Genomic DNA, 12,686 nt, shown 5'->3' with positions numbered 1-12,686 from the left:
GGCATCTCTAACTCCATCCATCCCCTGACTCCTTTATTATCATCTGTATGCAAAACGATATAATTTTGATCATTAATTAACAATTCGCATTTCCTTGCTGGAAAATATATAATTGGTATTATTAAAAATCAATTTCGCTCTATTTTTCGTATCAATGTAAGCAGGATTTTTTTTTTTTATAAACATTTGTACGTACAGAATGTGACTGTTTAATCCGTTATGATGTAAATGTATGTTTCTGCATGGGAACAAATTATTCTTATGTATGCATGTATGGCATATTGCGTCATGGATATTCTTCATGTTTTCATTTCCTGAAACGTATACTAGTCATTTTTTAACCCATTCGTTGTTTAAATCTCGATTTTTATTTCTCGATTATTATTTCTTCTATAAAACATCAGTGATGTAATTGTTTCATTTCTAAAATGGACTACTACACCTTCTATTGAACTATATTTTGGGAAAATTTTTATTCCATTATATTTTCAAAGTAACATTGAAACGATATTATTCAATAATTATCTCTTAAATTCCAAGTTTTATAACTAAAAAAAAATTCCAAATTATATAATAATAAATTAATCATTATAAAACGTGTTCTGTACAATGAAAGGGTTAAGGAATTGTGTATACACCTCAGGATATCTATTGGAGATATCAAATAGATGTGAGTACTTTCATTTTTGAATTAATGGACCAACGTGCACGCAAAGAAGCCAAAGGCCAAGAGTGGTAACAGAGTCTCATATGTCTCTTTTAATAATTTCAACGATTCTTTTCTTGAATAAATACATTAGAATATATATTCATCACAAAAGTTATCGACATATGATAATTAAAAGTGGACATGGACTCTGTCGGTAAGATAATTTTTCTTCGTCCGTATCGCGCCATTGCACGAAATGCTCTAATGAAAAACCACCTGGCTATTTTTGGGGATCGTGTTTGTAGTAAATGAATGCCCAGCTGGAATGTTTCGATGCAACGACGGATTGTGCCTGGACAATAAGAGACGTTGCGATGGTCGACCACAATGTTCGGACGGCTCGGACGAAATCAACTGCCGTACGATCGTCACTTTTCTCAATTTATCTGCTTGCCTCTTTTTTATCTATCGATCTAAACTGATTCGCATTGCAGGCTATGCTATATCGATAGATTCGAATGGGATCGGTCCTCTAATGATCGACGGTCGATATAAAAAAATATATGGGAATCCCCTGGGCAAATTGATGTATCAGTGGTTCTCATCCTTGATGTCGCAAATTTTTAACTAAATTACTGAGAATTTCTCTTTGATTGTGTTATTTTTATACGATTTTGGATAAAAGAAAATTATTATTGACGGAAGTTGTTATTATTTATCGTTACAAAATAAAATTTGCTTTGTTTTGACTTGAATTTAATTTTATTTTGTAATAAAAATTTATGAATTAAAAATTTTAATTTACGATTACTGAGACGATAGGTTGAGAACTGCTGTCATAAACCACCTGCGCCCTATTTTTCATAATGCAAGGAGCATAATTTACACGAAAGGGTTCACCCTTTTTCTGCAACAACACATCTCCATTTTTTGCGAATTTATATTTAGACAATGGAGTAAAGAATAAATTTCTAAATTTAAAAAGAAAAAAGTCGTTTCACAGAGGATTAAACAATCATGTTTAGTGTCCATCGATCACAGTATAGCAGCCTGTAATATAAATCAGCCAACTTTGGACTGGTTCTCTATTTTTATTCTCGTTTTTCTTATCTGTCAATTTCCAATCTTTTCGGGTTAAACCCGTGAAGTCGCATCATAAATTATTCCATGATTGGGTTTCGATATTTTTGGGACTATATCGTATAAAAGAACCGATTTTCATGGAGGGAAAAATAGAAGCTTTTTTAACATATATTTTTTAACACGTTTTTTTTTTTGCATCTATTCCATATATTTTAACTTCATCTTCGATGACAACGTACGCAAGATATTCCACTGTGAAAAATTTTAAACTTTCGTGACTTGAATTCGTATCATTGTTACAATTTGAGACTTCTCGATGTAAGACGCATTCTATGGAAGTAATATTTCAAAGTTTCGTTCGCACCGTAACTTTTCAAATGACACATATATCGATATTTTGACTTCAAAAAATGAAAGTTACGACAAAAAAAAAGCATAGAATCAAAACGAAATCGTATTATATATAATTATGATCTTTTAAAATATAATAGATCACTGAATTCATATTTGAAATAATATAAATAACTTCTACTTAACATCTCTATCACTTAACCCAATCTAACTTAACAAATGAAAAATACCTATATTAATATCGATATATCAATCTTTGAGTTTTAATTTTTAATTTTTAACAATTAATAATTTCCATCGAATTCCAATTAAAAGTTTCAGATTGTAACAAATTTCGTCTCCTCGTATCCACCATCCAAAAATTTGATGGTAGAAAGGTAGAAAGGAACTAGAAAATACGTTAAAAAGATAGAACGTGTCGGTTCATCGGATGGACGCGCGAGGAAACAAGGTGGAGCGTGAAAAACGAGGAGAAGCCAGAGAATGGAAATCGATGCGTACACAGGGGATAGCGGAGAGAGCCCTCCACCTCTTCCCTGGTCGCGGCTCGGTCTTCAAGACGGCAATTAAGAAGCTGTAACTAATGCCAGCCTGCTCTTGTCCGCCCGTGCAGAGCCGTTAATCTCGTTTCCACGTTCTTATCGACCGAGGCGGACATTGACTGCCCGTCTTGAATCCCGACGCCGGGATCAGAATCTCACGATAGAGGGACATCGTTGAGGTTATGGAAGCTTTCGTATACAACATAGAGATTTCAATGCTTGAAATCTTCTAAAACGAAAGGGATTGATGAATTTTTTAAAAAAAATTTGGGTTTTTCACATGGGTGGAGGTTTTGATTTTTGTGTATGGAATTGTTCTTTAGAAAAAAAAATATGGAGAAAAGATGTAGGAAAAGTTTCTTCTAAGAAGCTTGTTTTTTTTTTTTTTTTTTGAAAAGAATCGAACTTGAAAGGTGGTGCACTTCTTCGTGGCATTTCAGTGGTTCTCTTTAAAATTGTTTATAATATTATTTTCATTATATCTTCAAATCTATCTTTAATTCTAATTAATTTTTAGTTCTCCAAACATCTTTGTAAATTTAACGATCTTCGTTTGTTTGTATATTGAAGTTATTGAAAGAACAATTGATTTTGCGTTAAAAATTTATCTTAATATTTAATTTAAAAAATGAAACGAATTAATTAAGTTCAAAAGCAATAGGTTGAGAACCGTTGGAATAGCTACGTTAAAAGCTCTCACTCGCGACCGACTTTCAAGTCGTTTTTCTTGAGAACGGAAACTCGGACTGAAAAAATGCATTGCACATTTTTGACTCGTTTCTCCATTAACAATCGCACGATTAACTCACTTTCGCAAGTTATTTCGTATTTTATTTAAAAAAAAAATACTTTGCTTCGAATGAATCCTACAGAAGAGCTATTCTCGCGTTAGAATAACAATCAAATATAATTTGTCGGTTCTACCGGCAAAAACAAACGGTTTAATTGCTTTAAGAGCATTAAATATACTGTTTGCCTGTAAGATTCATTAGAACCTTTGACTTATTGAAGGTATTTATTATATATGGGGATAATATCAGAAATGTAATTCCAAGTAATCTATCTCTCTTTTTCTCTCTTTCTCTTTGCATATCCTCTTCTATAGCTTTGTTTTAATTAACAATCATCGACGTATCTTTATATGTTTCAGCGCGACATCAAATCTCGTTTTAATATTCAAAACTATTTAACTGATACTTTGAAAATACGTGGAACACTTTGTTGCAAGGAATTCTATATATATATATACATATATATCTCCCTGTGGCTCGAATATTCTATCTGTCTTATATTCTTTTTTTCATTTTTCTTCTCTCTGTTTCTCACACGTACGTTGTTTTATTTCTTTTTCTTCATCTTCTCTTTCAGCACAGGTTGCCTGATCTTGTTATGTACTTCTTCTATTCTACATCTGATTGTATATACTTATGTATATTATATATATATATATATTTATATTTAAATTTATATATTATATCTTTTTTCCATCCTGGTATTAGATCATAAGTTTTACACAGCGCACGTACACTGGATCCTAAGATCGATAAATTTAACAAATGGATTATACTTCCTTCGCATACACTGGAGTCGAGAAGAAATTTGAATACAAAATTCAAATTCTTTACAATGATTTATTTTCACAAATTTAGGAAAACTTTCGATCAGCCCCAGTGTATGTCTCTTCCTCTTCTTCTCTCTCTTTCTCTTATTTCTTTTTCTATCTCACTTATACCACACACCTCATAGCCTTAGAATTTACGAGGCATCGCCTTTTGCCTTTAGATCTTTCTGTTTGATACCGTTTATAAACCGTTCATGTAGCTTTTTGAAATTACATTACACACTCTTGCTCCCTAGGGAGGACGTAGTTCACGTGGAGTTATCGTGCTGCATAGTAGAATTCTCCTACTTATTCTTACCGATACAATACCAATGGAATAGCTATCAATTCCCGCGCCTTTCTCGATTATCCAATCGACTCACGCGCGATTAATATCATGAAATCGTTATTAGATAAGAACAGAAGAACAGTATTGCTTCCTCCTGTGTTGAAATCACAGTGACCGTAACACGGTCCCGACGATGTTCAAAGTGCGCCATTAAAATCGAAGAGCACGTTACACAATAACAATGGTGCTCTTTGATAAAGGGCTATCGAGCAACGAAACGATTTTGATATACCTGTAAATTCTTTTTCGTTTCTTGGAAGAAATCTCATGACGCAAGCGTGTTAACCGAAATTCCTCCTTCTTTCTTCCTCCACGTAGAAGGAAAATATCGAAATATGAATAAGAATTCGAAGCGATTCAAGATTCGAAATTAAAATTAAAATTGAAAAGATTATGTACAAAAAAATATTATTAAAGATTGAAGGAACGACAAAAAATATTCCATTGGTATTTATTATCTTTCTACTTATCGTTATCTATAAATACCGATGATGATAAACGCCGTAGAAAGTTGGCCGATTTGGGTTCGGTGTACATGTGCGCATCCTTAAAACGTCGCATGACATCCGGCAGTGTGCACGCTGTTTGTCCGACGATTTTTATCCCTGTTGATATCTCGACTGGGACGGTATATCGATCGGTTTAATTATCACAGGCCACTTATACTTTCTCTTTCCTCTCTCTCTTTCTCTCTCTCTCTTTACATTTAATTATACCACAGGCCTGTAGAAAATCGATCAAAAGCTGTTCATCTATTTTTATTTTTCTAGTTTCTTTTTTTTCTATTGAACTCTCACTATTTAGTCGGATCTCTCTCTCTTTTTCTCTCCTGTCGCTTTAGAATAATATACACGGCATTATGTTATGGATTTTAGGGAAGCGAGCACACTGCTGCCCACTTCTTTTTCTCTTTCTCTTTCTCTTCTTCTTTTCTTTTTTTCTTTTTTAGTTTCTTTTGGATCTTATCGATTTTGAAATCATCATTTCCTCTATTAATTGTCGCCCGTCTTTTCAGAATGTCCCGATGGTCAGTTACCATGTGATAACAAAGTGTGCATCAACAAAAACTTCTTCTGCGATAACAACATCGATTGTCACGATGGGAGCGACGAACGCGATTGCAGTAAGGGTTTTCAAACCGTTTCGAACCTGTTCGAGATGGTGCTTTTTCAATATTCCGGATCTTTCTGGAACTCTTTATCTCTTTTTCTTTTTTCTTCAAAGCATTCTAAAATTTATAGAAAAACTCTCTCTCTTGAATTGACGATCAATCTCTGAAAATGCTTAGTCTCTTTTATTTGCATAGTGTTAAAAAAAAAAAAGAAAGCAAAATCGATTCAATTATACTGTCTTAGTGCATCCAACTTATCCTGAGTCGTCAGTAATGATATGTTGTTGAGAAAAAGGTTACAAAAATATTAAAAATTACAGATAATGGTGTAACTCAACCACCAAGATGTCGCGAGGACGAGTTTACTTGTCGCGATGGAACCTGCATTCCGCAGTCAGCTTTCTGCGACGAACGACCCGATTGTCCTTACGCAGAGGACGAGGCCAACTGTCTTCAAGGTAGGTCAAGGCACATGTCACCAAGAGACAGCTTAGAATGGTGGGAAAGAGAAATTGAGCAGGAACACGTGTGCACCGGCAGAAACATGTCCTAGATATCACATATAGGGAAATATAGTTTGGCCAAAAATCGGTGGAAAAGGCTGCAAGTACCAGGAGCAAAGACTTGTTTTAAGCTTTATCTAATTCCATGAGAAATATATTGTCAAGTTTGCTAGCTATTTATTTCTCTGATATGTGTACAATATATGAAAAGAAAAAGAATTTAACATTTTTTTACATGCACTTTTGATGTGTACATTCTCAAATGAGAACCACTGTTAATGGAGGATTATATTGTTTCCAATATTTGAAAAATACTTATGCAGGATGAACAAATGATAATTCATAGTGAAATACGTTTCTCAAGATTCTAATAAGATTCATGAGGATTTTTTATGTCTGGCCAGGTCGTGGCCGTTTCCACTGTTTGTACATAAGCTCTATTCGATATTGCACACTTGATCCACAGTAGATCACGCAACGCACCAGGTGCACACGCAGTGTTTGGCCGTGACACCGTGTTCACCGCTTGCTAGAGGCAATCTAAATTGTGCCGCACCCAGTTTGTACGTGCACTGATTCAGTCACAAGTGCTTCAGATTGTACATCACACTGAGATGTATAACGTCAGACATATAGATGAATCTAGATTCTAGAATCCAAATTCACCTGTTAATCCAATATTAATCTTCTTATGCTAATCATGATACACTGTCAATCTGAGGTACATGATAAATTACATATAAAATAGTCGAATTGATCAGATTACCTCTTCCTATAGAGATGAGAAACAAAACTGGATTCGCAAGTAGTAAGTAGTCGTACGATTAAATTCCAAATTGCAGAGATGGCAAAGATCGTTAAAAAAAAAAAGCAAAATGAAAAAGAAACACCATGTACAAGGTGTTTTGTTCAGTTTCGGTTACTTCTAGGTAAGAACACGTCGGATAGAACCAACCTGGTAGGGCTAATCCACGAGACTCGGGATAACAAGGATTACAATCCGGATTATCAAGCGCCTGCTAATCAGAGTACTCCAAGAAGTTGTGCTCCCGATGATTTTGTTTGTGCTGATGGCACTTGCATCCCTGAAACTCACCACTGCGACCATTTCTACGATTGCCGCGACTTTACCGACGAACAGTATTGCTTCGGTTAGATCATTGAGCAGACCTTGATGATCTGTTGGCGTCCATCTCTCTTCGCTTCATTTTATTTTTGTTATACACTTTGGTTTAATTCTACTTCAATTGTCAAATTAAATAGTATACAGATATCTTAGCATTTATCCAAACAGTTACTGAAGTTCTTGGATAACTGATCATAAGATTATTTGTGAAAGTTTATTAAAAAAAAAAAATAAATAAGATTCAAGAAAAGGAAATGAAAGAAATGCGATCACTTTAAATAGGAACTAATTATCCTAGTGTACTATTTATGTATTTGGAATTTCAATTCCAATATAATCTGATTGAACTGAAAATAATTTTTGGTTTGAAGAATTATTTATGGCTTGATGAATGAAATTAAATATTCGTTGGAAATCTTGGACGTCACAGATTTTCTGGACTCTGTATTTTTTTTTTGAGTTTGTATTAGCAGCCGAATAGATGTTGTATAGGTTGTTCGAGTAGATACTTGAATGAATTTTACTCAGTCACGCGTTCAACGCATTCTTATGTAATTTTTAATGCATCTATTGCCTGACGTGGTGTATTGAATTCCAGTTAATACAAACTTAATATAGATACTGTTATTATGGCATGTGATATAGTAGATTAAAAAGGAAGACATGTTTTAGTATTTTATAAATATTCTCCTTGGAAGCGATTGATGTTATTTAGTATTTTAAATGTTATAATAGAATAGTATAATTTCTGATTAGTATATATTAACACGTATAGAAAAATATGTATGAGATGTTATTGAATTTTTCTATGCGTTATTTTTTTATGCGTGCAGATTTTTGTACATATATTAATAATTTTATATCTGTTTTTAGCATTTTTAGGTACTGTGGTAATTCATGCTCTTTTTCATCCCTTAGAACATTATTATTTCCAGATTATTAGAGTCTCTTTGTGTCTTGTTCAAATTTTTTAACGAACGCACATTTTTTCTTAACGAACAATCATTTTTTTAAAATAAAGATATAGATTTTATTTGTTACAATGTTCAATGTATTTGTAGGCTGTGGCAAAGATCAATTCCAATGCGCAGATGGAAATTGCATTAGGATTGAGGACCAATGCAATGGTTACATTGATTGTGCTGATGGAACTGATGAAAATGATTGTGGTAAGTATAATATTTTAGTTATATACATTATATAACTATTATTATAGAATAATATAATGTTATATAATATATACCTATTATTATATTCGTGAAATATTTTTTGATTTTAAAAATCAAATATAAATATAAAAGTTATTGTGTAAAAAAAAAATATCTTGAGATTTATTTGAGGATAAGATGTTCCCATCTTTGTCACATCATCATATCTCTATTATATCTCTATTATATATTTTTTAGTATATTTTGATTTTTAAAATTAATATGATAATTTTCTAAGATTTAATTAATAATTTAATTAATAATTTTTTGTAAATTCCATCAGATCATGTTGGTTCCCATCCAATGCCTGGTCGTTGTCCAGCTGGTTTCATTATGTGCATCAGAGACAAAGATTGTGTACCTCAATCTTCTCTTTGCAATGGAATACCAGAATGTAGAGATAGATCTGATGAAGAATATTGTAGTACGTAATTAAGTTGATTAATTAAAATTTAGTTGTATTATATAATTCACATTATTGGTTTTCTTTTCTTTTTTTACTTCTTTATATAGACACAGAACCATCGAGCCTTAGCTTGAAGACTTATCCAAGTGAGCAAGTAATTAAAGAAAGTAAGTTTAATAAACTTGCAATGATTATAATTATAGAATAATAATTCAATTACACAAAATATACATACAGTACTATATAAACTCTTGATTAATAATAAAGATTTTTAATTGATTTTAATTATTATCTTGGCCAGATCCGGCGAAGCAAGGTAAGATTTTACGGAGAAAAATTGCAAGTATTGTTATGTAATTTTTTGATTTATAAAATGTGATTAATGATTCATCTTAATTATGGATATTCATCTAAGAAAACCATTTTGTTCATTAAGAATTATAATACATATTTACATATTTGAAAGCTTTGCATTAATTAATTTATAATTGACAATAAATGCAATATGCATGTAAATATGTTCATACAATGATAAATATTTTAATTTAATGATTTTGTGAGATCGTTTTTTAAAACTTCTTTTTTAAATCTTCAAAACAACATCATGTATCGTTACATGTACAAATTTTACTCACACATAGTAAAAATTTCCTCATAACATAAGCTACTTACAAAAACATTACAAATAATTCCACACAAATAACAGATAATGACAAAAAGAAAGAAAGTTATTCTTATTTTAATAGAATACTATTATTTTAAAAATCAGGTCGCGAAGTTGTGTTTCAATGTCGCGACGAAGGTCCTCTTCGGGCTAAAGTACGCTGGCTACGAGGAAATAATCTTCCTCTGCCATCTGGAAGTCGGGATATCAATGGACGTTTGGAAATTCCAAATATCCAGCTGAATCATTCGGGATCATACATTTGCGAGGCTGTTGATTATCCTCCATCTACTCCTGGCCAACAAGTTAGCGTATACCTTACTGTAGAAAAATGTATGTATCTTTGAACTTGAAAAATTTATAGTTTGAAAAACTACAATTATAATAAAACAAATTAATCACTTTTTCATTTTTCGTACATAGTCGACCCACCAGCGACAAGCAGACCTCATGTGTGTCAATATGATGAAGCTACTTGTAGCAACGGTGAATGTATTCCTAAATCATATGTATGCAATGATAGATTAGATTGTACCGATGGTTCTGATGAAATGCGTTGCAGTAAGTTTTTATAATTTATTTAATATTGATATTTTTCTGGAAATTTTCTTACTGGAGGGAAATTAATTGTATCGAACAGGTCCACATGGTTGCGAACCCAATCAATTCCGTTGCAATAACACTCAATGTGTAAGTAAACTATGGCGTTGTGACGGCGATAAAGATTGTGCCGATGGTAGCGATGAAGAAAATTGTGCCCCGAATAAACCAGGTTCTCCCTGTCGCTTCACAGAATTTGCTTGTGCTAGTAATAACCAATGTATACCTAAAAGTTACCATTGCGATATGGAAAAGGATTGTTTAGATGCTAGCGATGAAATAGGATGTTGTATGTATTTTTCTGATATAATCTAAACATAAGATACATAAAGAAAAGTTCAATACAAATAGTTTTTCTTTTTTTTTTTTTTTATTATAGCTCCAGTTTTTATTGTAAAGCCACCTGTTCCTATGATTACACTGAATATAGGAGAAGTTTTAACAATCACCTGTACAGCAATTGGTGTGCCTACTCCTGAAATCAATTGGCGTCTTAATTGGGGCCATGTCCCTCCCAAATGTACCATGACATCTATAAATGGAACTGGAACACTCACATGTCCTAACATTCAACCAGAAGATCAAGGAGCTTATTCTTGTGAAGGATTGAACAATGCTGGTTTCGTATTTGCCATACCTGACGCTATTGTCATGGTAAATAAATCTATGAGAGATATTTGTCCTAAAGGAATGTTCAATTCTGAAGCCAGAAATCTAGATGAGTGCATCTCCTGTTTCTGTTTCGGTGTCGCTACTGAATGTCATAGTGCCAATCTCTTCACTTATCATATTCCTCCACCAATAGACCGTCACAATATCATAGAAGTCAAATTTCAACCAAACATTCAAATTCTAAATGATATCACTGGACAAATCTCAATCCTGAGAAATATAGATCGAAATGGTATACAATTATATCAATCAGAGTTACTATCGAACACCGATACGGAACTTCCTTATTTCGCCCTACCTGAGACTTACTATGGGAATCAATTGAAATCCTATGGTGGTTATCTAAAATACAGAGTACGTTTTAACGGAACTGGTGTAACAAATTCTGCACCATCAGTTATTCTAAGCGGAAACAATTATCGTCTAGTGCATAGAGGAAAACAATTAATACCGAATTACGATAACGAAGAGATCGTTAGATTTTTTCAAGGCGAGTGGTATAAACAACAAAGATGGAATGAAATTCCTGCTACAAGAGAAGATATCATGATGACACTAGAAAATGTGGATAATATTCTGATTAAGTATGTATGCTAATTTAATAAATATTATATAAAATTACTTGAAACTGATAAAAAAAAACTATTTATTAGAGCACAATATGATAATTCTCCATACTTGGATATCCAAATTACTAATATAGTGATGGATACAGCTGATGTAAGAAATACTGGACTTGGATCAGCATCTTATGTTGAAGAATGTGAATGTCCTTCAGGTAAATGTTACTTTAATTTAATATATCTTCCAATTTCTATTTAAAATAATCATGGCGTGTGATAATTATTTAGGATATAGTGGTTTATCATGCGAGCAGTGTGCACCTGGATATTTAAGACGACAGTCTGGTCCTTGGCTTGGTCAATGTTACAGAGATGAACCACCATGTTCTTCAGGATATTATGGAGATCCTTCGAGAAACATTCCTTGTCAAATGTGTCCTTGCCCACTCACCAATCCATCCAATCAGTAAGTATTATTGAAAACTATTATAAATTTTAAAATGAAAAGATTATGCTACATATAAATTGTCTGAAATAGATTTGCACGTACTTGTCAGCTTGGCTCAGATGGTCAGCCTACCTGCAATTGTCCACCAGGATATATAGGTCGTAGGTGTGAACAATGTGATGTAGGATATCAAGGAAATCCCCTTATTCCAGGAGATATGTGTGTTCCCATATCTCATTGCGATCCTGATGGTAGTCTTAGTTTAGTTGCAGATCCTATCACTGGAAGATGTCGATGCAAGGTATTAAATTTTTAATTCTTATTATATATATATATATTATCTATATAATTTATAAATCGAATAACTATGTAGAAATTTGAAAAAAAATAGAAATAAGAAAAAGAATAGAAATTATTTATTCATATAAAATAAGTTTGTATGATGTATTCGATATTATTTATGCTATCATTTAACTCGGAAATATTTCTACTCTTTTATAAAGTAAGTACAATTTGAAATAGATAAAAATGATTAGTATAACTATGGTATGATAAAAGATATTGGTGTATTGGATTTAAATAAAATGGTTTATAGTTATATGCCACGGGTCTTACTTGCAATCAATGCAAGGCAAACACATTCAATTTGGCAACGAAAAATCAGTTTGGTTGTATCAGCTGCTTTTGCATGGGCATTACTAATAAATGCGTTTCCTCCAATTGGTATAGAAATGATGTGAGTATTTTATATTGCATTATATTGCATTATATTGCATCATATAATTAATAAAAAACTTATCCTCTATAAAGT

General features: G+C 32.5%; 1 protein-coding gene across 50 annotated transcripts in view; it reads left to right on the top strand.

Annotated features, from left to right (window-relative positions):
- The window catches only part of LOC108001671 (basement membrane-specific heparan sulfate proteoglycan core protein), a 149,834-nt gene that overhangs the window by 126,609 nt on the left and 10,539 nt on the right, over nucleotides 1-12,686 (top strand). For 26 of the 50 annotated variants that reach the window (XM_062078430.1, XM_062078444.1, XM_062078437.1 and 23 more), the window contains 15 exons: nucleotides 5,590-5,697; nucleotides 6,006-6,143; nucleotides 7,118-7,339; nucleotides 8,376-8,483; nucleotides 8,806-8,946; nucleotides 9,036-9,095; nucleotides 9,230-9,244; nucleotides 9,698-9,925; nucleotides 10,016-10,153; nucleotides 10,233-10,481; nucleotides 10,572-11,448; nucleotides 11,518-11,642; nucleotides 11,716-11,893; nucleotides 11,966-12,176; nucleotides 12,471-12,611. In XM_062078430.1, the coding sequence (XP_061934414.1) occupies nucleotides 5,590-5,697; nucleotides 6,006-6,143; nucleotides 7,118-7,339; nucleotides 8,376-8,483; nucleotides 8,806-8,946; nucleotides 9,036-9,095; nucleotides 9,230-9,244; nucleotides 9,698-9,925; nucleotides 10,016-10,153; nucleotides 10,233-10,481; nucleotides 10,572-11,448; nucleotides 11,518-11,642; nucleotides 11,716-11,893; nucleotides 11,966-12,176; nucleotides 12,471-12,611 (2,939 nt within the window). Of the gene's footprint in view, nucleotides 1-954; nucleotides 1,069-5,589; nucleotides 5,698-6,005; nucleotides 6,144-7,117; nucleotides 7,340-8,375; nucleotides 8,484-8,805; nucleotides 8,947-9,035; nucleotides 9,096-9,229; nucleotides 9,245-9,697; nucleotides 9,926-10,015; nucleotides 10,154-10,232; nucleotides 10,482-10,571; nucleotides 11,449-11,517; nucleotides 11,643-11,715; nucleotides 11,894-11,965; nucleotides 12,177-12,470; nucleotides 12,612-12,686 lie in introns of all 50 variants that reach the window. The other 24 variants (XM_062078451.1, XM_062078454.1, XM_062078450.1 and 21 more) reach the window with 7 other exon arrangements.

This window comes from Apis cerana, linkage group LG8 (genome assembly GCF_029169275.1).
Source record: "Apis cerana isolate GH-2021 linkage group LG8, AcerK_1.0, whole genome shotgun sequence".
Taxonomy (NCBI): Eukaryota; Metazoa; Arthropoda; class Insecta; order Hymenoptera; family Apidae; genus Apis; species Apis cerana.
The sequence above is the reverse complement of the archived record's forward strand: the minus strand, read 5'-3'. Positions and strand labels throughout refer to the sequence as shown.